The 25,788-nt window shown below is 44.7% G+C and overlaps 1 protein-coding gene across 12 annotated transcripts in view; it reads left to right on the top strand.

The window, feature by feature from the left end:
• rimbp2b (RIMS binding protein 2b) overlaps positions 1–25,514 on the top strand; it is a 269,586-nt gene extending 244,072 nt beyond the window's left edge. For 5 of the 12 annotated variants that reach the window (XM_080207973.1, XM_080207968.1, XM_080207965.1 and 2 more), the window contains 5 exons: positions 136–201; positions 5,564–5,667; positions 13,562–13,633; positions 15,375–15,509; positions 24,256–25,514. In XM_080207973.1, coding sequence (XP_080064099.1) covers positions 136–201; positions 5,564–5,667; positions 13,562–13,633; positions 15,375–15,509; positions 24,256–24,447 — 569 coding nt within the window. In that variant the 3' untranslated portion in view covers positions 24,448–25,514. Of the gene's footprint in view, positions 1–135; positions 202–5,563; positions 5,668–13,561; positions 13,634–15,374; positions 15,510–23,664 lie in introns of all 12 variants that reach the window. The other 7 variants (XM_080207977.1, XM_080207975.1, XM_080207974.1 and 4 more) reach the window with 4 other exon arrangements.
• The last annotated feature ends 274 nt before the right edge of the window (positions 25,515–25,788 follow it).

The following is a 25,788-nucleotide window of genomic DNA, read 5'->3' as shown; positions in this document are numbered from 1 at the left end:
CTGCTGCTTTCCTCGTTGATTCTAACAGTTTATTATCACATTGTTCTGCACCCAGTCAGGGTGTCCTCACAAAGCTTCTGGTTGCTTCACGTTTTCTCTTCTCTGTTTTTTATTTTACGCATCCCTTTCCTGCAGTGAGCTGTGAGCGTGATAAAGAGAGCACACGCTCTGTCACCCGCAGATCCCGCAAGTCTAAACGAGGTCTGTGGAAACTAACTTCTTCAATAAAACTCATGTGCTGTTTTAATTTTTGGAGTGTGCTGCCTTGCTTTGGGCTGATCAGTGCAAAGATATGTTTCATTTCACTTGTATTTCGATGCTTGTCTAACTTGAGCAATGTGTGTCGTCTGTGTGTATTTTTGTGGGTGTGCGTGGGTGGGTGATACAAAGAACAAAGAAAATTCCAACACAGGAACAGGCCCTTCGGCCCCTCCAAGCCTGCATTGACCATGCTGCCCAACTGAACTAAAACCACCCTCCCTTCCGGGGACCATATCCCTCTATTCCCATCCTATTCATGTATTTGTCAAGACACCCCTTAAAACTCACTATTGTATCCACTTCCACTCCCTCCCCCAGCAACGAGTTCCAGGCACCCACCACCCTCTGTGTAAAAAACGTGTCTCACACATCTACATTAAACTTTGCCCCTCGCGCCTTAAACCCGTGTCCCTTAGTAATTAACTCTTGCACCCGGGAAAAGTTTCTGGTTATTCACTCTGTCCATGCTCCTCATAATCTTGTAGACTTAGAGTCATAGAGGTTTACAGCATGGAAACAGGCCCTTTGGCCCAACTTGTCCATTCCACCCTTTTTTTTTAAAACCCCTAAGCTAATCCCAATTGCCCACATTTGGCCCATATCCCTCTATACCCATCTTACCCATGAAACTATCTAAATGGTTTTTAAAAGATAAAATTGTACCAAACTCTACAACTACCTCTAGCAGCTTGTTCTAGACACTCACCACCCTCTGTGTGAAACAATTGCCCCTCTGGACACCTTTGTATCTCTCCCCTCTCGCCTTAAACCTACGCCCTCTAGTTTTAGACTCCCCTATCTTTGGGGAAAAGATATTGACTATCTAGCTGATCTTTGCCCCTCATTATTTTATAGATCTCTAAAATATCACCCCTCAGCCTCCTACGCTCCAAAGAGAAAAGTCCCAGTCTATTCAGCCTCTCCTTATAACTCAATCCATCAAGTCCCGGTAGCATCCTAGTAAATCTTTTCTGCACTCTTTCTAGTTTAATAATATCCTTTCGATAATAGGGTGACCAGAATTGCACACAGTATTCCAAGTCTGGCTTATCAGGTTGTCCCTCAATCTCCGTCATTCCAGTGTGAACAAACCAAGCTTCTCCATCCTCTCCTCATAGCTAATGCCCTCCATACCAGGCAACATCCTGGTAAATCTTTTCTGTACCCTCTCCAAAACCTCCACATCCTTCTGGTAATGTGGCAACCAGAATTGAACACTGTGTGTGTGTGTGTGTGTGTGTGTGTGTGTGTCGGGGGGCTGGTGTAGCAGGAAGGGGGTGTGTGTGTGTGTGTGTGTGTGTGTGTGTCTCGGGGGGCTGGTGTAGCAGGAGGGGGGTGGGGTGTGTGTGTGTGTGTCTCGGGGGGCTGGTGTAGCAGGAAGGGGGTGTGTGTGTGTCTGAGGGAGGTGGTGTGTGGGGAGGGGTCTGTGTGTGTGTGTGTGTGTGTGTATTTCAGGGGGTTGGTATGAGGGGAGGGTGTGTGTGTGTGTCTGGGGGCAGTGGTGTGGGGAGGGGGTGTGTGTGTGTGTGTGTCTGAGGGGGGTGGGGTGTGGGGAGGGGTCTGTGTGTGTGTGTGTGTGTGTGTTTCGGGGGTGGTGGTGTGAGGGGAGGGTGTGTGTGTGTTTCGGGGGGGGAATGGTGTGAGGGGAGGGTGTGTTTCGGGGGGGGATGGTGTGTGGGAAGGGGTGTATGTGTGTGTCTGGGGGCGGTGGTGTGAGGGGAGTGTGTGTGTCTGTCTGTCTGTCTGGGGGCAGTGGGGTGTGGGGAGGGATATGTGTGTGCGTTTGTCTGGGGGGGGGGGGGGGGCGGTGGGGGGCAGGGTGTGTGGAGGGGTGTGTGTGTCTGGGGGGGTTGGTGTGTGTGGGTGTGTGGATGATTCTCTTTTATCTTCAACTCCTCATTTATGAGCCAATCGGTTTATTTTTCATTCTCGGAGGATATTTCTCTCTCGGTCGGCTGCGTTAGCTGCTGCACAGTGTGTCTGGACACACTCAGTGATGGAGGATTTTATCCTTTCTCTGCCTCTTTCAGTCCCTTTTTGATCTCCACCAAACCCCCCCCGTCTCTCCCAGTCCCCCCGCCTCCCCAAATCCAGTCATTCACCAGGGCTGGAATTTAACACCCACCCACATTGTGGGTGTTGTGATGATGAGGGTATTTAATTCGGTGGGTGGGGGGTGAATGGGGAGGGCACTGCCATCCCACCTCCACCCCGACTCAGGCCCAGACAGGGAGGCCTATCGAAGGCCTTCGTGTCCCGTGAATGTGTGACTCATCCTGCTGCTATTAACCAGGGGCGGGGGGGGGGGGTGCGAGGTTCATTTAGCCCGATCGAGAGACTTGACCTCGGGAGAGAGAGGCCCACTGAGAGCCACCCACCTGCCCTTGCTGCTGCCCCTTCACCTCCTCCCTGTGAACTCCACTCTCGCTATCAGGCGCCTGTCCCTGGGGTCCCTCCATGATCTTGGGCCTCAGGTGTTGAACCAGAACCAGGCATGGCCTCTCTGGAGACACCGACAGTAGAGTTTACAGCCTCTGATTCCTCAGCTGCCCACCCTCCCCACCCCCCCCACCACCCCCCACCCACACACACACACACACACACCCCCCTCCCCCCCCCCCACATTGACCTGGTCCCTCAGCAACATCAGAGGGACAGGCTGATGAGAACAGAAAGCCAGGAGTTGTCACACTCTCCAGCTGAGCTGCAGACTCCTGCCCCAGGATTGGTGCACAGATGAAGTTTGACCTTTGCCAAGTTTGATCTGTCTACACGAGTTCCTTGTCACATTTTTCTGGGTGTGAATTTCTCCCCATTCCCTTCTCTCCCAAACACTTCCCCGCTCCCCCCCACCGCAATGAGCCCCTGGCAACAGAATCTCACAAAACCAGGCGGCCTAAATGAGTTTTGATCACCGGGGGAATCACTGACATTTGCGCCATGTTCAGTCTGAGTGAGATATAAGTGTCCAGCCCAATCCCATTTCCCAGCTCTCGGGTCACTGTTGCTCACAGGGGGCTAACTGTACATTCTAATATTTTTGAACTGCTATGAGGTTGCTGCTTCTATCATTCTTTCAGGCAGTGGGTTCCTGAATTCCCCCCATCCCCTTTAAACCTCTGAACTTTTATACTAAATTTTTGCCCCTTGGTTCTGCGTCTCTCAACCCAGGAGAATATCTTATCCACTCTATCTGGGCCCCTCATAATCTGAAATATTTCAATCCGGCCTCCTCTCAGGCTTCTCTATAACCAAAGAATAAAACTCCTGTCCTATCCAAACTTTCCTCAGAACTCAAATTCTCCAATCCCGGAAACATCCTTGTGAATCTCCTCTGTACCCCCGAAACAGCAATTACATCTTTCCTGTCATCCAGTTAACAGAAGTGCAGACAATTCTCCAGCTGTGATCTAACTGCTCTTTCACACAGTCCCAGTGTAACGTGCTGCTGTTACATTCTCTGCCTCGGCTAATCAGGATCCTATATACTAACCTGAGCACCTTCTCCAGCTCCCTTCAGGGGTCTGTATACACTCCCTCAGTTCCTCGAAACTTCTCAATATTCCACCATTTATTGTCTATACTTTTGACTTGTTAGTTTTCCCAAATCCATTAATTCCAGATTGTCCTTCCCAACCCCATTTGTCACTGTTCCACCCACCTGACTGTTGCATTGCTATTTTCCTGCTGTCTACAATTTCCTTCATTACTAACCACACCGCCAATTTTTGAGATTCCTGCAGATTTCTCAATCATACCCTCGACAGTCCAGTCCAGGTCATTTACCATAAAGAGCAAGGGACGAGTCCTGAGTCCTGTGGAATTCCACCAGGAACTGCTTTCCCAGCACAAAAATACACACTGACCATAACCAGCCCTGAGCCAATCCTCAATCCAGCTTAGCCCCTTTCCTTGGATTCCAAGAGCTTTTACTTTTGTCTGTCGTGTGGCATCTTTTCAAAAACCCTGGGAAAATCCATGTAAATTCCACTAAATGTGCTGCCTTCAGTGACGCTTCCTGTCTCCTCCTCCAAACTAACCCACATTAGCCAGCCACATCTTTACTTATCAAATCCCAGCTGACTGTCTTTGATTGGTTTGGTGGAGGGAGATTCTCCACCTTTTCTTTCTTCATTAATTGGCCTTTCCCTGTTTTTTTGTTTGCCTCTCCCGGGTATCGAGGTGATTCCGGGTGTGATGGTGTGTCTGGGATGTCTGAGTTAAAGCAATGTGAATATGTGGGACCAGCTGATGGATAGAGTTGCCAATCCTCCAGGATTGTTCTGGAGCTCCCTGCAATTAAGGATTGATCCCCTGGACCCCCCAGTGTGGGGAAATACACAAAATAAATTGGACATTTTGATTGATTACTTACAAAAATATCACAAGTATTTGAAGATAAAAGTGTTTGACTGCATGGGGTGGTCATGCGATGCAATCTCCAGGAATATATCCGACTAGAATTGGCAACCCAATCAAAGGACCGAATCTCATCCGGTCCTGACATTTTTGTTCGTGCAAATAAAAACCTGCAGTCAGAATCCTCCAACAGTCGGCACAGATTTCCTCAGCTTGATGCATTTTGTTAACAGTGAATAAACCTATTACATTTACAGTGTACTTGCCTGTTGCCTGTAGGTTTGTTGTGGCTTCAAACCTCACTCCACAACAAAAGTGATCAAATCTGAGACTCCAACAGTACGGAGGGCGAGCTGAACTGCCTGATGTGCTGGATTATCTAAATCAATGCCCAGTTGGCTCTCTTGGATGATTGTAAATGATCCCCTGATGTGATTTGAACATGAGCAAGGGAATTCTGGCCGATATTTCTCCCCCACGAAAACAGAGTGTTTGGTTTATGGGATCTTGCTGTGTGAAAAGAGCCTGCTGCGTTTCCTACATTGTAACAGTAACTGATCTTCAAAAATGATGTCTTCATTGGCCTTGAAGCACTTGTATCTATGTTCAGTGATCATCAACAATGCGACATAAATCCAAGTCTTCTCATTCTATCAGGAATAACCAAACACTTGGGTTTATTGGTTGTTAACAGTGCTGACCTGAGGAAATCTTCCCAACCCCTGCCCGCTGCTGATTGTTTGAAGGATTTTGAGCGTCAGTTTGCCTCTCTCCCCTAACCGAGTTACCGAATCAAAGCCCATTTCCCTTCTCCCAGCGAGACTTCAAAATAGATCCAAAACTGCTGGGAGCAGGGCAGGAGGGGCAGAATTAACACAGCTAATTCTGCTAGTGTAAGAATCATCAGTGTGTATTGTTTTAAAACCTGTGTATTTTGCAACAGAAAGGAACAGGCGAAGCAGCCAGCAGCATTCCATCACCACACGGAGAATGGTGGCTCTATATGATTATGATCCAAGGGAAAGTTCGCCTAACGTTGATGTGGAGGTAGTAATTTCAAATAAGCCTCACTTTTTTCTATATTCTTTTATTGATGTGGGTATCATTAGCAAGGCCAGCATGTGTTTCCCAGTCCCGACTGCCACACCACAGTTACTTGCCATAGGACATTTCAGATTTGAGAGTCCATCACATTGCTGTGGCTCTGGAGTCACATGTCGGCCAGACCAGGTAAGGGCGGCAGATTTCCTTCCCGAAAGAACATCAATGAACCTGATTTGTTTTTGCAACAATCAATGATACTTTTATGGTCACTACTACTGATATGAGCTTTCAATTCCAGGTTATTAATTGATCTTTTTATTAATAAATTGAATTTAAATTCCACCAGCTGCCATGGTGGGATTTAGAACCATAGAACATTACAGCACAGAAACAGGCCTTTTGGCCCTTCTTGTCTGTGCCGAACCATTTTTCTACCCAGTCTCATTGACCTGCACTTGGACCATATCCCTCCACATCCCTCTCATCCATGAACCTGTCCAAGTTTTTCTTAAAAAGTGAGCCCCATTCACCACTTCATCTGGCAGCTCATTCCACACTCCCACCACTCTCTGTGTGAAGAACTCCCCCCCACCCAATATTCCCTTTAAACTTTCCCCCCTTCACCCTTAACCCATGCCCTCTGGTCTTTTTCTCCCCTAGCGTCAGTGGAAAAAGCCTGCTTGCATTCACTCTATCTATACCCATCAAAATCTTATACACCTCTGTCAAATCTCCCCTCATTCTTCTACACTCCAGGGAATAAAGTCGTAACCTATTCAACCTTTCTCTGTAACTCAGTTTCTCAAATCCCGGCAACATCCCTGTAAACCTTCTCTGCACTCTTTCAACCTTATTAATATCCTTCCTGTAATTAGGTGACCAAAACTGCACACAATACTCTAAATTCAGCCTCACCAATGTCTTATACAACCTCACCATAACGTTCCAACTCTTATACTCAATACTGTGATTTATAAAGGCCAATGTTCCAAAAGCACTCTTTACGACCCTATCTACCTGTGACGACACTTTGAGGGAACTATGTATCTGGATTCCCAGATCCCTCTGTTCTACTGCACTCTGCAAGCTACATCATCAAAAAACACCAAGAGATTCCACACACCAGCCCCCCCACCCCAGTAGAAATGTCAGTTACTATGGGGCATAGATTGAAGGCAAAAGGGAGGAGTTTAAAGGTAATGAGAGAAGCAAGTTCTTTTGCACAGAGGGTGATAAGAGCCTGGACTGCGCTGCCAGAGGAGGTGATCAAAGCAGGTACGATAGCAATGTTTAAGAGACATCTTTGCAGATACATGAATAGGCATCGAATAGAGGGTTACGGACTGCATAGAGGCAAATGGTCTTTAGTTTAGAAGGGCATCATGTGGCAGCACAGACTAGGAGGGCTGAAGGGCCTGCTCTGATGCTGTTTTTTGTTCTTTTATAGTTAAACAATTTCCTATGTTGACTTTGTCCAATCTTACCATTATTTTCAAGATGTCCTTTTATCACACCTTTTATTCTACCATCTTCCCTACTCCTGATGTCAGGTTAACAGGTCTGTAGTTCCCTGATTTCTCTCCCCCTCCCCTCCGCCTCTTTAATAGTGAGGTGACATTTGCTGCCTTTCAGTCTGAAGGAACCAGTCCAGAATCTATAAAATTTTGAAAGATGAACACCAATATATCTATTATCTCTATAGCAACCTCTTTCAACATTCTGGGATGTAGATCATCAGGCCCCGGGGATTTATCAACTTTCAGTCCCATTCATTTCTTGAGTGCTTTTTTTAACAAGTATTACTGTCTTGCAGTTCCTTGGTTTCGCTACTCCCTCGATACTCAATTCTTACTGGAAGCTTTTTAGTATTTAGCGCGTATCACTGTGAAGACATATGGTGGGATTTTGCTCCCTCTGCAGTGTGTTTCACGGCGGTGGGAGACAGTGCGTCGTCCTATTGTCAGTGGGATTCCCACCAGGAAACCCACAGCAAGGGGAGACTGCACAAACCATCAGAGGGACCAGAAAATCCACCAGCATAAACCACAGCAAGATTTCGGTGGAAGTATTTGTTCAGTTTCTCTTCTATTTCCTTATTCCTCATTATAAATTCTCCTGATTCCATTTGCAATAGATCCACATTAGATTTTGCTAATCTTTTCCTCTTTACAAAACTAAAGAAGTTTTTGCAGTTCATTTTTATGTCCCTCATTAGTTTACCCTCATATTCTATTTTCCTTTTCTTAATCTTCTTCTTAGTCCTCCTTAGCAGAATTTCAAAATACTCCCGATCTTCAGACTTGCCATTATTTTGGCAACTTTACACACCTCTCTCTTTGATTCAGTGCCATCCTTCATTTCTTTCATTAGACCTGATTGGAACACTCCCTTTGCTGGGTTTTTGTGCATTAAAGGAATGTATTTTTGTTATAAACTATGTATTAGTTCCTTAAATGTTAATGATTGCCTCTCCATTATCATTGCTTTTAACATAGTTTCAGAGTCTATCACAGGCTCCTCAGACCTTCAGAGTTTCCTTTGTTTTGATTTAAGACCCTAGTTTCTGACTGAACTACATCTTCGGAATGTGGGAGGAAACCAGAGCATCCGGATGAAACCCACTCAGACATGGGGAGAACATGCAGACTCCACACAGACAGTGACCCAAGGCTGGAATTGAACCTGGGTCCCTGACGCTGTGAGGCTAACCACTGCCACCATGCTGCCCGTTAATATTACATTAATGCTACATAATACTCAACATTAATACTGATTAGATTCACCCAACCTGTATTTCAATTGAAATCCCCCATGATTACTATATTACGCTTATTACACACACACTCCTGATTTACATTGTGACTGTTGTTTGGTGGCCCATAAACAACTCGCAGTAATGTTTGTGATCCTTGCTGTTTCTTAGTTCCATCAAAACTGATTCTATATCATGAGCTTTATAATGAAGGTTGTCTTTCATTACAGTACCAATGCTCTCTTTAATTAACAGAGTTACCCCACCACCTTTCCTAGTTTTCTGTCCTCCCTAAATATCATGTACCCTTGGATATTCAGGTTCCAGCTTTGGTTTACAAGTAGCCGTGTCTAATGGCTACATCAGCTTCTACATGTAAATTTCTATTTGAGCTGACAATTCATCCGTTTTATTAAAATTGAGAAGCACAATCAGATACAGAACTACTTCAGTAGCTTTACTGTTTGTGTAAACTCAGGCCCTATCAGTTTGCAATCACTCTTCCTTCCTGCTTATACTCTGATTATTGCTACTGCTGTCTTGATCATTTCCTTTCATTTACTCAATCTTTCTCTACATCTCTGCATGATCTCCACTCCCAGTTAGTTTAAAATCCTCTTTCCTTCCTTAATTATACAACTCACCAGACCACTGGCCCCTAACACGGTTCAGATGTAGGCCGTCCCAACGGTACAGACCTCACTTTCTCCAGTGTTGATGTCAGTGTCCAGGAGTTGGAACCTACTTCTCCCACATCACCCTCTCAGCCACTTATACATGTCTCGAATCTGGTTTACCCTATTTTAATTTGCATGTGGCTGGAGTAATAATCCAGAGATTATTACCATTGATGTTCTGCTTTTTAGTTTAGCGTCATTCTCCTCATGCCCCCCAAGCAGAACCTCGTTCCTTGCCTTGATTATGGTTCATGATAATTAGATTCTCCCCCTCCCACTGCAATTTTCTCCCCAGCTTTGAGCAGATGTCCTGAACCCTGACACCAGGCAGGCAAAAAAGCCATCTGAATCCTTGCCCCCAGCTGTGGAGAACAGTGTCAATCCCACTGGCTACACCAGCCCCTCCACCACGACATTCCTTTTAGCACCTTCACCTGATCTAGTATCCAGGTGCCCTGGGCAGTCTGCTCAGCCACACCACAGCCCCTCACTCTTCTCCATACAAACTGCATGAGTCTCAAACTTGTTGCTCAATAGTAAGGGCTGAGTCTTCTCCACTGCCAACCTTCTCAATCCCCTTCACTCCCTGACTCGCAGTCCCACCCCTCTGCGCCTGACCACTGGCCAATGAGATGATGCTAACCTAAGGGGTGTGATTGACTTCTGGGGCTGAGCTTCCAGCTGCTCCTCCCCCCCCCTTCCCCACCCCCAGATGCATCGCAGTGTCTGCAGCTCAGCCTCCAGCTTGCTGACCCGGAGCTAAAATTCCAGAATCCATAAGAACTTATTACACGCCTGGTTGCCATGGAGTGCGTGGCAACCAGGATTTTCCATGTACTGCAGCTGTGACACCAAACCTGTCTGCATCTTTGTTATGTAAACAGAATTTATTTCTCTCAGTTAATTCATAATTTCCTCTTCACTTATCAAACACCCAGCCTCACAGTCATTCAAGCAGCGCACAGTGCAGGACTGAGGGAGTGCCACACTGTCAGAGGGTCAGTACTGAGGGAGTGCCACACTGTCAGAGGGTCAGTACTGAGGGAGCGCCGCACTGTCAGAGGGTCAGTGCCGAGGGAGCGCCGCACTGTCAGAGGGTCAGTGCTGAGGGAGTGCCGCACTGTCAGAGGGTCAGTGCTGAGGGAGTGCCGCACTGTCAGAGGGTCAGTGCCGAGGGAGTGCCGCACTGTCAGAGGGTCAGTGCCGAGGGAGCGCCGCACTGTCAGAGGGTCAGTGCCGAGGGAGCGCCGCACTGTCAGAGGGTCAGTGCCGAGGGAGCGCCGCACTGTCAGAGGGTCAGTGCCGAGGGAGCGCCGCACTGTCAGAGGGTCAGTGCCAAGGGAGCGCCGCACTGTCAGAGGGTCAGTGCCGAGGGAGCGCCGCACTGTCAGAGGGTCAGTGCCGAGGGAGCGCCGCACTGTCAGAGGGTCAATGCCGTGGGAGCGCCGCACTGTCAGAGGGTCAGTGCCGAGGGAGCGCCGCACTGTCATAGAATAATTTGCGGTTCTCTGGGGTAGAAAACTTCAAAGATAAAAAACTCTCCTTATCTTAAATGAGACCCTTTATTTGAAACTGTGCCCCTTAGTTCTACATTTCCAATGTGGGAAGAAACATCTACCCTATCCAGCATCTATTCTGCCAATGGTTTCAATCGAATTGCCTGTTGTTCTTTAACCCCCAGTGAGTACGGACCAACCTGCTCAATATTTCCTCATAAGACAAACCTCTTCATTCTAGAAAGCAAATTAGTGAAGCTTCTCTGGACTGCCTCCAGCGCCAGTGACCCGGGTTCAATTCTCGGCTTGGGTCACTGTCTGTGTGGAGTCTGCACATTGTCCCCGTGTCTGCGTGGGTTTTCTCCGGGTGCTCCAGTTTTCCGGTATGAATTCCCCTATATTCATACCCCTATATCTCCTCAGAAACCTCGTGCACCCTCATGTCCTCTATGTCCCCTCCATGCATCCTTCGTAGCTGCTCACCCTGTATCCACTATGGATCGATCTCAGGAGTCAGAAAATAGTAATGGCAAACTTGCAAAATGAATTTGAAATAAAACTAAACTGTCGGGTGGCACAGTGGTTAGCACTGCTGCTTCACAGTACCAGGGACCTAGGTTCAAATCCCGTCTTGGGTCACTGTCTGTGTGGGAGTTTGCACATTCTCCTTGTGTCTGCATGGGTTTCCTCTCAGAGTCTGAAAGACGTGCTGGTTAGGGTGCATTGACCTGAACAGGTGCTGTACTGTGGCGACTCTGGGAATTTCACAGTAGCTTCATTGTAGTGTTAATGTAAGCCTCACTTGTGACTAATAAATAAACTTTAAAACTGTCAATCAAACATAGTCATTCATACAGCACTGTCCCAGTGAAAAAAAATTAATCCCTTTAAGTGATCATTAAGATAGTAAAAAACATGCATTGATAAACTGCATCAGATAGCTAACCTTATATTAAAACTGTCAATCAAATCATGTTCTTAGTTCTGAGCTACCTACCTGATTCAAAAACTTTTTAAAGTCAGCCAAGCATTCATAATGGGTTCAGCCAGCTAAACTATTTCAGCTCCAGACAGTGAGGTTTATTGAAACTAAAGGGCCAGGTGGATCTTTTTTGAAATTTATTCAGCAACAGGGCGATTGTTTCGAAGTTGTAGCACTCTGGACATTTTAATCAGATCATGGTAGAGGCATTCCCAGGTACTTTTTCTCCAGTTTTGAAGGAATAATTGTACTTTTCCAATGGGAAAAGTACTTGAATGCATCTCCACATTTACACAATTCTGCTCAATGCAATGGTCAACTAATGTTTGCAGGACAGAGCCACATTTACAATCACTGCAGTACAAACACATCACACTTACCCGATAACATCAAATAATGAGTTGTAAGATGATTGTCTCCTGTCACAATGTTCTTGATTCCTCAGCAGCTTCCCTCAAGGTTTTGAACTCTTGTACCTGGCAGGTTTTCCAAAGGCTTCCAAAAATACTGTGGGATGAAAAATAAAAATTTCCCCTGGACCTGACAATAACAATCGAACATCTCAGAGCATGTGTGCAACAGCACCTAACCTGTTGTGTTGCGCTCTTTTAGAGGCAGCAAATCTAATTCTGCACCTTTCCCGGCTACTTTAAAACACAAAATCCCAGTCACAAAACTGTCCTGAATCCTGTACTCCCTGTGCAGTCTCACCAACACCCTATATAATTGTAACAAGTCTTCCTTATTTTTATATTCAATTCCCAAAGATGTGCAGGTTAGATGATTAGCCATGGGAAATATGGTGAGTTAAAGGGGTAGAGCCTGTGTATGAAACTCTGTCAGAGAGTTGGTGCAGAATCACTATAAAGACCAACAAACCACTGGCTTCCCGAATTATTTGCTGTACCTGCACACTAACGTTTTGTTGGAGCCAAACCGTCCTGTAATTTCTCTCCAATTAAATAATATTCGGCACTTTGGGACATCCTGAGGTTATGAAAGAATTGTAAAATTAAATCATGGAATTATTAGAGCACAGAGGTGGCCATTTGGTCCATTGTTTCTGTACCAACTCACCAAATGAGCAACTCATCTAATGTCATCTTCCTGACATCTCCCTGTAGCCCTGCACATTTTTCCTTTTCAGGGAAGTCCAATTTCATTGTGACTGCTTTGATCGAATTTGCTTCCACCACACTCTCAGGCAGAGCATTCCAGATCTTAATCACTCGCTGCATGAAATTTGTTTTTGCCTCATGTCACTTTAGTTTATTTTGCTAATTAGAATCATAGAATCCCTGCATTGCAGAAGAGATCATACGGGCCACTGATTCTGCACCAACCCTGACACAGTTTCAATACACAGGCTCTATCCCTGTAATCCACCATATTTCCCATGGCTAATCCATCTAACCTGCACATCTTTGGACTGTGAGAGGAAACTGGAGCACCCGGAGGAAACCCACACAGACACAGGGAGAATGTGCAAACTCCACACACACACACACACACACACACACACACACACACACACACACTCATCCAAGGCTGAACCCTGGTCCCTGGCGCTTTGAGGCAGCAGTACCAACTACTGTGCCACCGTGCTGCCCTGTTACAATTACTTTAAATCTGTGCCCTCTCATTCTCCATCCTTTCACAAGTGGGAATAGTTTCTCCCGATCCACACTGTCCAGACCCCTTATGATTTTGAATTCCTCCATCAAACCTAATCAAATGCAATTTTTTCTTTCTTTTGGCAAGTGACACTTCATGAATAACCCTGAAAGTTGTTATTAACCTGTGTAAAGCTCTACACAAATACAAGTTGTTTCACACAGGTAGATTTCGAGTGAGGTCCAAATCCCCACCACTTCCTTCATTCCCTGTTGCTGTTGCCAAATAATAAACAGGAAAGAATCTCCTTCCATCACTTGTGTTTTTTTACAGAAACAGGACGGTGTTGAAATTTGTTCACGTTTCTCTGTTTCAGGCTGAGTTAACATTTTGTGCTGGAGACATCATCAACGTCTGGGGAGAACTGGATGAAGATGGATTTTATTACGTAGGTTTAGCTTTCACAATATTTAAAATAAAAGCTGTCTTTGTTTTATTGAACTGAGAATAAAAGTTAGCTTTATACGAGGAAAAGCCAGTGGCCTTATTCATTCAATTTCAACAGATTTCCCCAGGTTAACATTCTATCCAAAAAGCTCAAAAAGTTATGAATAATTTTGGAAATTACAATGTGAAATATGAAACTTCTATCTTCCAGGAATATTAGGCTGGAACTTATTACCCATACTTAACTGCACTTGAGAAGGTTTTGGTGCCTTGAACTGCTGTAGTCCATGTTTGTAGATACACCCACAGCGCTGTTAGGGAGGGAGTTCCTGGATTTTTGACCCAGGGAACAGTGATCATGTATTACTCAGGTCAGTGTATGATTTGAAGGGAAACTTGCTGGTGGTGCTGTTCCCATGTGACTGCTGTCCTTGTCCTTCTAGATAGTAGATGTTGTGGTTTTGGAAGGTGCTGTCGAAGGAGCCTTGGTGAGTTGCTGCAGTACATCTTGTAGATGGTGCACACGGCTGTCACTGGGCATCAGTGGTGGAGAGAGTGGATGTTTATAAAAACAAGTTGTTGTTTCCTGGAAATAGCCCAAAGTGCTTCAAATTCAGTTATTGATTTTTGAGTTGTAGTTACTGTTACGTAATTAGATGTAGGAACAGGGCAATCCCACAAACAGCAAAATAGAACAAATAATACATGTTCAGAAGGGAAACACCTTGTGTGCAGAGGTATTAGGAATTATTGAGTTCAATGGGGTGATTAGGACAACGGCACCTGTCACCTACAGCCAATGGCAATTAAAGAGTAAATTATAGAAATATTTTTTCTATGTTTTTGTCCCTTCCATTGTAAGGTTCAAGGGAGGGGTGTACAAGCACTGAGGTTTGATGGGTTTCTGGGCAGTTTGCATCATGGGATGGGACAGACAGATCAGTGACCTCAGCTTCCTCCAGCCATTGTTGCTGTAAACATACTCCGACAATAGTGTCAAAGTCCGAATAAATCAAAGCCAGTGGAATTCTTAGAAAAGCTGAGCCTTGTGTGTGTGCTCAGTACATTCTCACAAGCTATTTGCTATCACTTTGATGTAGCTATTTTGATACGATTTACGTTTACAGTTCAGTAAGATCTGGTTAATCTGAACCTCAACTCCATTTACCCATGATGTGGAGATGCCCGGTTGGATTGGGGTAAATACAGTAAGAAGTCTCACAGCACCAGGTTAAAGTCCAATAGTTTATTTTGTAGCACGAGCTTTCGGAGCGCTGCTTCTTCATCAGGTGCACACTGTTGTGTTCTGAGACTTCTTACTGTGCCCATTTACCCATGTTTACTCTTCATTCATTAACAATCTGCACATCTGAGTTTTTAAAATTTTAATTGATAAACCCCCCACATCCACATAATTGATTTATTCTTTGCTACAGCTTTCTGTTTTTCTGAAACTTGTATCTTGTATTGTGCGGGCTTCTAAGAAGAGTTTTGAACAACTAGGTGGTTAAACATTTATAAACGATTGTGAATTTCTCCCTGTGAGTTGTAGTAATGTGAAATTCACAAACCGAAAGGGTGGCATGAGCGAATTCAATACCTCTCGGAAGGAATTGGATAAAATCTTGAAGGGAAAATGTTTGCCGGGTTATCAGGGAAGAGCCAGCACCATATAATGGGCCTAATGGTCTCCATGTGTGTTATAAGATCCTATGGGCTAACGTTGTATCATTAACTTGCAGGGGGAAATCAATGGCCACAAGGGTCTGGTTCCTTCAAATTTCCTGGAAGAAGTGCCTGATGATGTTGAGGTTTATCTCTCTGAAGCCCCAGCCAGATACCCTCAAGATGCACCAGTGCGTATGAAAGGAAAAAGGGCAAGTATTTTACTCTCAAGTGGATTTAAATAAATCATCGACGCATTCAGGTTTTGCTTCATTCCATGGCTGTTTTGTTGGATTTATATTTTTGTTGCCTTTTCAACATTATTTTTGATGTAAACATTGAGCATCATTTTTTGAGATTTGAAGGTTGGCCAGTTAGGATTGGATTTCTTCACTTTGCAGTCACTGGTATGATTAACAAACTACTAATTAGTCTTACCCTGGACTTCCAGATCATCCTTAGTCATGAAGAGTAATAGATTATCCCCAATGTCTTTGCATCTCACCCATGGACCCGCTGTTTATCTGGGGTGGTTTTTATTGGCCTGGGCCAGTGACTCTGGATTGCATCCCAATAAAGTCAGAATTGCTTGCAGTCTCCAATAATGGTCTTGCTTCATCTGGCCTGGGGAAGCAGGCCCAATGTGGTGGTCCCTTCATCAGAAACTGAAGCTCAAAATGCCAACTATTTTTCTAACAAAATAGTTTTCATTGGCAGAGTACGTGCTCAGAAACTTCCCTTTCAACTTCCAGTCACACAACTCTGGAGTGTAAGGAATAAAACAAGCCTTTAAGGAAAGTTGATGGTGTTGTGGAAATGACCCAAGTTTTCTGGTTCCCCAGTGTTGTATTTAGGGGGCACCCCAATGATGCACTGAGGAATCTCACGTTTAACCAGCAATTGTCGAGAAGCGCTAACTTCCTCTGGACAATTGTGTTGGGCTGGGAACCATCCAACAAAGTGATTTAAATCACCAAACTCGGCTGGTTCTGTCAGTTTTACACTGATAGTTATTCTGAAAGAATTAACTGAACCCAGAGGAACTAAACACCCAGACCCAGCCTCATAGGGGACACCACACACACACACATGGCTCCAGAGCAGACTTCCCACACCATTCACCAATGGCCTGACACCACCCCCCAACCCTCCCATTCCCCCCACTCCGGAAACCCATTCCCCCCTTCCTGATGACAAGCCCCCCCCCTCCAATTCCCTAACCGCCACCACCAACCACCCCTGCACCACCCCTGCACCATCCCTCCCCCCCACCCACCCACCCCTTACTACTCACAACCCAGGCCCTCTCCTTCCAGGTCTTCCACCACCACCCCTCTCACCCCAACCTCCCAAACCATCGTGTGTCCCATCTCCACTACCACCCCCCTCCCCCCACAACAACCAATCTCTTGGTCCCTGTGGCAGGTGGCAAGGAAATCAACAAGAAGGAAAAACATACTTGACCTCATTCTCACCAATCTACCTGCACATGACAGTATCAGTAGGAATGGCCACCACACAGTGCTGGTGGAAACGAAGTCCTGTCTTCACATCTAGGAAATCCTCCATCATGTTCAGTGGCACGAACACTGTGCTAAATGGGATAGACTTCAAACAGATCTAGCAATTCAAGACTGGCTGTTTGTGAGGTGCTGTGGGCCATTAACAGCAGAATTGTACTCAACTACAATCTGGGGATTAACCCTGGTTCAATGAAGAATACAGGAGGACATGCCAGGTGCAGTGCCGGACAGAGATGCCAACCTGGTGAAGCGCCAACACTTGACTACTTGTGTGCCAAACAGCATAAGCAGCTAGTAATAGACAGAGCTAAACAATTCCTTAACCAATGGAAATCTAAGCTCTGCAGTCCTGCAGTCCAGTCGTGAATGGCGATGGACAATTAAACAACTCACTGGAGGGGGAGGAACTTCCATGAATGTCCCCATCATCACTGATGGAGGAGCCCAACACGTCAGCAAAAGACAAGGCTGAAGTATTCACAGCAATCTTCAGCCAGAAGTGCTGAGTGGATGATCTGTCTCGGCCTCTGACAGAGTTTCCCAGCATCAGAAATATCAGTCTTCAGCCAATTCAATTCACTCCAGCGATAGCAAAAAACAGCCAAAGGCACTGAACGCTGCAAAGGCAATGGGTCCTGGCAGTGGGACTGAAAATTTGTGCTGCAGAATTTACTGCGCCTCCAGCTAAGCTGTTCCAGTACAGTTACAACACTGGCATCTACCCAGCAATGTGGAAAACTGCCCAGATATGTCCTGCATTCAAGAAACAGGACAAATCCAACGCAGTCCAGTCAATCATCACTAAGAAGTGATAGAGGGGGTCATAAACAGTACTGTCAAGTGATATGTACTCAGCAATAACCTGTTCACTGATGCTCAGTTTGCCAGGTGCACTCAGCTCCTGACCTCCTTACAGCCTTGGTTCAAACATGGACAAAACAGCTGAATTCCAGAGGTGAGGTGAGAGTGACAGCCCTTACGTCAAGTCAGCGTTTGACCCAGCGTGGCATCAAGGAGCCCAAGCGAAACTGGAATCAATGGGAGTCAGGTTGGTTGGAGTCATACCTGGCACAAAGGAAGATGTTCTTGGAAGTCAATCATTTCAGTCCCAGGACATCACTGTAGGAATTCCTCAGGAAGTCCTAGGCCCAAACATCGTCAACTGCTTTGTCAATGACCTTCCTTTCATCAGAAGGTCAGACGTATAAATGTTGGCTGATGACTGCACAATGCTCAACATCATTTACAACTCCTCAGAAACTGAAGGTGTCTGTATGCATTTGCAGCCAGACCTGGACAATGTTCTAGCTTAGGCTGGTAAGTGGCAAATAACATTTGTGTCACACAAGTGCCAGACAATGATTTTTTTCATTCTTTCATAGGGTATGGGCATCACTGGCTGGCCAGCATTTATTGCCCATTCCTAATTGTCCTTCAGAAAGTGCTGGTGATCTACCTTCTTGAACCACTGCAGTCCATGTGGTGTAGGTACATCTACAGTGCTGTTAGGGAGTCCCAGGATTTTTCCCAAGCGACAGTGAAGGAACGGGATATATTTCCAAGTCAGGATGGTGAGTGACTTGGAGGGGAACTTGTAGGTGGTGATGTTCCCAAATGTTTGCTGCCCTTGTTCTTCGTGGTGGTGGAGGCCATGGGCTTGGAAGGTGCTTTGAAGGAGCCTTGGTGAGTTGCTGCAATGCGTTTGTAGATGGTACACATGGCTGCCACTGTGTGTCAGTGGTGGAGGCAGTGGATGTTTGAGGGTTGCTTTGCCCTGGATGGTGTTGAGTTTATTGAGTGTTGGTGGAGCTGCACTCTTCCAGGCAAGTAGAGAATATTCCATCACACTCCTGATTTATGGCCTGTAGATTATGGATAGACTTTGTGAAATCAGGAAGTGAGTTATATCTCCAACAAAAAAGTATCACAACATCTCTGTAGATATTCAGTGATGTGGAGATGCCGGCGTTGGACTGGGGTGGGCACAATAAGAAGTCTCACAACACCAGGTTAAAATCCAACAGATTTATTTGGAATCACTAAGTGAGGAAGGAGCTGTGCGCCAAAAGTTCGTGATTCCAAATTAACCTGTTGAACTTTAACATGGCATTGTGAGACTTTGTACAGTAGATATTCAATAGCATCACTATCACTGAACCTCCCCCACTATCAACTGCCTGGGGGTTACCAGTGACCAGAGACAGAACTGGACTAGATATAGAAATATCGTGGTTACAAGAGCAGGTTAGAGGCTCGGAATCCTATGGCAAATAACTCACTTTCTGACTCCTCAAACGCAAGAGTCCCTCCATGCAGTGTCCTTTCTTTCTGTGAGACAATTAAATTAATTTCAGTGCTGACCCCAATTTGGAACTCTGCTTTCTGTGGGTTCCTCTGTGATATGAAGCGTGCTGGATCTTTAAAGAAATCCAGGATGTTTAAAAAGGGCAATGTGAAGAAGTTAGGAAGACAAAAGATGCAAAGCTGCATTTCTGTTGGGATGGCGAGCAGGACTTCACACACTGCCAGCAATAAGATCTGAAACTTTAGAAAAATTACCAAGTTTACTCTGTACAAGCTGGCATCAATGTACACATGGCTTTGCTGCGACATAGGATGAGATATTTTTAATATGCAGATCATTTTTCCATAGTAACTAAACTAGTCATAATATTGTAATCAGTTATTAACAAGGCACCATATAGTGTTTATTCTGACGTGGCTGAATGTTGGTGTTTTTAATGTTATTGCAGTGAAGGGAATCATTCTCACTCAGCCGTTGTTGTCAGGGTCACTGCAATATCTGCTTTCTGTGGTATTACTGCTTCATGCATTTCCTACCTGCCAATCTCATCTGTAGCTGTAATTTGTTTGTGAATCAATTGATCAATTATTTTGCTTTCAGACATTTAGTTCATTGAATGCATGTGATTTCCCTCAGAGAGGGGAACATGTTCTGCTAGTTTAAGATTGGTATAATTGTAACTCGATACAAGCAAGTCCTTTATCGGATTAAAGTCCAGTTCAGTTGCCTCTGCTGTGGAAAGTCTCACTAATGCCAGACTAACTGCTGCTATGAGATGGGAATCAGCCCGTTTGGAGGCTGGCTGTGCAAATGTCATCGATTGGAAATGAGGAATGTGTATAATAATAGAAAGAGAATCACATCACGCTCCTGCCAAGCCTGTTTCCACCATTGGCAGTATTTTGCAGAGGACTCTTGCCCACTGGATAGAGAGTCAGCACTCAGTGCCAATCAGGCCATCAGCAGACCCTCTCCGTTATCAAAGAGCCCAGGGATGGAAGGCCCACACGCTGCCAACTGTTGGCCAGTCAGAGACTGGTATCTCTTCCTTGCTTGGTAGTGCCACCCCGGAGGACAGAGGCTGCTGCCAGTGCAACATCAATCTGAGCCCAGGATCTCCAGTGGATCCAGGCACAAGTGACTGATGGCAGAGTGTATGTCACAGGGGAGGAGGGTGCCGGCAGCAAGGGCAGCTCTCTGTGGCTCTTCCTGATGCCAAGTCTCCCAGATAAAGCACAGGACACCCCCACCCCCTCCTGGAGGATTTATTTATCCTGCTCCCAGCATGGTGCCCACTGCGAGATCTCGATTGGGAAGTGCATCCACAAGCTTGATTGGGGTGGAGGTGGGAAGGTCCCACTGTCAGCTTCCTGTCTAATTGAATGCCCCCTACCATCAAACTCGCCCCGGGGAGGGGGTTAAATTCCACTCCCCACTTGCACCATCAACCCGCTCCCCATCTCCTACCCACAATTTCCCCAAGTGAGACAAACTATCAGAACAGAACAAATCAGGAAGTAGTAAATCTGGAATATTCCTCTTCCCTGGTGTAGGGTGAATAAGCAGGATCTGATTGGCACAGCGACTAACATCACCAGTCCCAGTCAATCCGTAACTCCCAGTTGGTGGGAATTCTTCCAGAAATGAATTAAAAGCTCACCATTCACCTGGAAAATAACAATGTGTGAAAGAGGAAAGTGAAGAATGGTCATGGCGAACAATCCCATTTCCATTGCTCCGCTATTGGTGGCTCTGCCTTCAGTTGCTAAGCTCCTAAACTCTGGAGTTCTCTGGCTCTCTCTCTCTTTAGCTCCATCTTTCAGATGGTCTTTAAAATCTGCCTCTTTGAACAAGTTTTTGATCAGCTGTCCTCACCTCTCCCTGCATGATTCAATGTCAAATTTTGTTAATTGCATCTATGAAGTACTTGGTACATTTCACTGTGTTGAAGGTGTTATATAAATGCATGTTGTTGTTGTATTTTGTGTTTTATTTTTCCTTCCAGTTTGCTTCGGTCCCTTTGGAGCAGAATCCTCCGAGCTGTTTCTGTACACGTTCAGTGCTCTCTGTTTGTATGTGTGTGTGTTTGCATTGGTTACACTCAGCAGTGTTATCTGAAATAATCACCTGACCACAGCTGGGATTTCTGACAGTGTATATGTAATTTACAAAACGTGGAGTGTGTGTTCATTCAGGTAATGAGCAGAGTATTCGAACAGTGCTGTCTGTGTGTCCTTGTTACTGAGAGCCTTCCCTCATTCACCAATATGGAACTGGCAACCTATCTTCATCAGCTGCTATCCCCAAATTATTCCAGTTTTTTCAAAACCTCCTCATAAATAAATCCAAAACATTGCTTTCCTGGGAATATCCTACTCTTTCCATAGAAACCAATTCAGTCAGCACACTTCAGAGTACTTCATTATGTGTAAAGTATCTTCGTGGGAAGGATAAGGAGGCCACTTATTCCTTGGAAAATATATTTCTCAATGGGATAAGGAAGCAGAGAGGATTTGAGGATACAAACGGAGGAATCATTGCAGGTAACAGGACAGGTCATTACACAAAGCAGCAAAGCACGGAGTTCCATTTCTAGACAGGCAGAGTTGTATTAAACCTTGTTTAGGCCACATTTCATAGAATCCTACAGTGCAGGAGGCCATTCAGCCTATAGAGTTCGGCCCAGGCCCCATTCCCATAAGCCCATGCATTTACCATAGCGAGTTCCCCTGACATTAAGGGGAAATTTAGCATGGCAAATTATCTAACCCGTACATCTTTGGACTGTGGGAGGAAACTGGAGCACCCGGAGGAAACCAATGCAGAATGCGCAGACTCCACAGACAGTGCCCCAAGCTGGGAATTGAACCCGGGTCCCTGGCGCTGTAAGGCAGCAGTGCTAACCACTGTGCTGCTATGCCGTAGTGGAATATCCTATGGACAGTTCTGGTACCTGTATTATAAAAAGGATATTGAGGCACTGAAAAGATACAGCAAAAGATGTTCAAGGGCGATACCAAAACTGAGAGGCCATAACTGTTAGGAAAGATTAAACAGGCTGAGGCATTTCTCACTGGAAAAAAGATTTGAGGTGAGACCAGACATATGTCTATAAGATCAGAAAAGCATCTGATAGGTTAGATGTGGAAAAGGTGTTTTTGCTTGTTGGGAGAGACCAGAACCAAAAGCTATAAACATCAGACAGTCACTAATAGGGAATTCAGAGAAACTTAAGTTAAAATTTATTTATTAGTATCACAAGTAGGCTTACATTAACACTGCAATGAAGTTACTGTGAAAATCCCCTAGTCGCCACACTCCAACACCTGTTCAGGTACACTGAGGGAGAATGTAGCACGGCCAATGCACCCAAGCAGCACGTCTTGCGGACTATGGGAGGAAACCAGAGCACCCAGAGGAAACCCATGCAGACACGGGGAGAATGTGCAAACTCCACACAGATAGTGACCCAGACCAGGAATTGAACCTGGGTCCCTGGCACTGTAAAGCAGCAGCGCTAACCACTGTGCCACCCTCTACCCAAAGAGCAACTAGAATGTGAAATTCGCTACTATAAAAAATGTCTGAAGTAACATAGGTGCCTTCAAGAGGAGATCAGATAAACATATGGGAGAGCAAGGAATTAAAGGGTTATGTGCTCAGATTAAATGAAGAAAAGTACAAGGATGTTTATGTGGAGCATAAATAACAGCATACACCAGCTGGGCTGTTTCTGTACTTTGAATTTCACAAGAATGGCTCCAGGGCTGAGGAGCATGGATAGATGGAGAAGTTGGGAATGTTTTCCTGGGAGAAGAGGGGTTTGATAGAAATAGTCAAAATCATGAGAGGTCTGGACAGAGTAGAGAGGGAGCAACTCTTCCCATTGGACAAAGATTGAAACTGAGTGACAAAAGCAGCAACGACAACACAAGGATAAACTTTTTCACACAGTGAGTGGTTAGGATGTGGAACACACTGCCTGAGAGCGCAGAGGTGGGGCCAGTCAAGGAATTCCACAGGCAGTGGATTATTATTTGAAAAAGGAGAATGCGAAGGTGTGGGTAGGGAATGGGGGAACGGCACCAGGTGAATTGCTCCTTTAGAGTTGTTGGTACAAATAGGTTGGGCTGAATGGCCTTGTGTGCTTTAACCATTGCACAAGTTTACGTGACTAAACATTGCTAAGAGATAAGGTGCAAATTATCCCACTACAATCACAGGCTGCCCTTTTGTAAAGATGAAAAAGCATTTCATTTTTTAAAGCAAACATTTTTAAAAAATCACCCAAAGCTGAATTGAAGCAGCCAGTAAAGCAAACAAATTCTTAAAACATTACCATGAGAATTCCAGTTAGTTCCTCTGTTGGACCCAACATCTCAGTTAGAACGTAGGTAGAAATCTCTCTGGGGTTGAGACTGGGATGGCCTGTCTTTTTTTTAAATACGAGTAATGTGTGTTGGGGTTTTGATTTTTCCATTTCAGTATCATCATTGCAATTTTTTCTGTTTTGTTTCTTTGCTCATCTGCTGGGAACAGAAGAAGAGTGTTCATTTCACATCTTAATAAACGCATTGTAACCTTCACGTAAGTGAGCAACTGAAGATACCTATAGTAGGAGCTCCTGTAGATCTGATGCAGCTAAGCCTGATTTAGAAATGATTGTGAAAGAAAAACATTCTTCCCCAAAAGTGATCTTGTGAATGTTCATTCACTCTGCACACTAAATTCACCTGAAATAACTTAAAAAAGAAACATTTTCATTTGCCTAAGATCACAAGTTACTATTTGGGTCAGTTATCTCTATCATTGTAGCACACTATTCATTGGTCTCTTTTGTTTTAGCTGAAAGATTAATCCAAGACTTTGGGGAACACTTTTTCTTTCAAGACCTGCTGTTTGTTTTCCTCTTTAAAGCTAAGACAAGTAGATTTGTTCAGTTTGAGCTGCTAGATGCATTAGACAAATCTCATCTATGGTATCTTCAGGTGTGTAATATTTTGTGCAGAGTCAGAGAGTAGTCCTTTGTGTGTTTTAAAATCCGTGTGCAGCTTCTGGTTTTCATTTATCCTTTAACACAATCCCTTTCTACATTTAAAAAAACTAATCAAATCGTATGATACACACTAGGTCCCTGGTGAAAACACGCCAAGGAGGGCTCCGTCTCCAACTGTACATCCCCATCACCATCACCACTCTGGAGCTGCTATTGTAGATGGGCCAGACAGCCCAATCTGGGGCAGAGATATGGCTTCAAAAAAGAAAAAGGGACTGTTATCAAAAGGAAAGAAACTGCTGAGGAAGCTTGGTGGAGTGAAGTGATTCTTGTGTATTCTGAATAATCATGCACTTCCACTGTCTTATTTCCAAATGGTGTTATAGCTGCCCTTTACGGTTTTGCCTTAGAGATACACAATGATCATTTTATTTTAAACTCATTGCCCAGTGATGGAGAAGGTATATGTTGTATGTGGTGTCTGTATTCATCATCCCTCTTCCCACCAAAAGCCATTAGTTAAAAACTGTGAAAGTCTTGTGTTTGCCTACCTGGGTCAGTGTCCAGTGTTCCTCTCTTTTTCTCTGGAATATGGCTGTACCTATCCATTCCTCAGTGAAGTTTCATCATCTTAGCAACATAAAACTGCATTCAACTGCAGAGCAAATTAGCAAGCCCCTTCCTCTTTGTCATTTAATGCATTTCATACCACGTACATGAAAATGCATGCTTTTCCATCAAAATGTATACTTTATATCAGTTTTTGTGTCCTAAACTGGTTAAAATTGGTATATGTTCTTGATAAAATAATGGCATGCAAACTGTGCAAAAAAAAAACAGCAGGTGCAAGACCAATGTTAAGTAAAACATATCTTTAATGTGTTCACTCCAGAGTTTTTATTCCATATTGCCTCGTCCCCATCAAATTGCAGCTGATGGGTTGTTTTAAGAGCAACAGCAGCTTTGTATTACAAAAAACCCAATTGCTTGGCTGAATAATGTTTTTTACATGCTGGTCAGGAGTGATCTTTACACCCCATCAGGTATGGATACAGAAGTATGCAAATGAACATTAACCAGCCAATTAAACAGATTTCGTACATTCTTTTAGTTTAGTATAATGACATTTAACTGATGTTTCTCTTTTGTACATCGGATCATTTGTAAATTCTTGTTTTTACTGTTTCTATACATTATTTACAGATTGCCTTCCTTTTTGTAAAATATCCTTCCAATGAAATGATGCTACCCTCTCCCCAGATTGTGACAACAATCAGACTACAGTGTAAAGTATTGTAAATTATTGCTGTATTCACATGCTATCCTTACTGAAGAGCTAATCAGCCTTTAATATGTTTGTGGTAACAGATGTGGGTGCATGCATGTGTAAATTTATTCATGTGTAAAAAGTTTTTATAAATAAATGATTTGATTTTTTGTAGAATAACCTATTTCTTTATTGTATATGTTGTGCCTTGGGCATTTACTGGCAAATGGATTCCCCAAGTTGGAAAACGATGTCTATCGACATCTCTATGAAACGTCTTTACCTGACACCTGCTTTCAAGTTATGTTCATTAGGCCACTGATGGTTATTACAGCACAGGAGGCCAGTCAGCCCTTTGCACCCTGTGCTAACGTTCACTCAACCACAGCAATCTCTCAGC

This window comes from Carcharhinus amblyrhynchos, chromosome 20 (genome assembly GCF_965287045.1).
Source record: "Carcharhinus amblyrhynchos chromosome 20, sCarAmb.v2.hapA, whole genome shotgun sequence".
Taxonomy (NCBI): Eukaryota; Metazoa; Chordata; class Chondrichthyes; order Carcharhiniformes; family Carcharhinidae; genus Carcharhinus; species Carcharhinus amblyrhynchos.
This window is presented reverse-complemented; position numbering and strand designations above follow the sequence as displayed.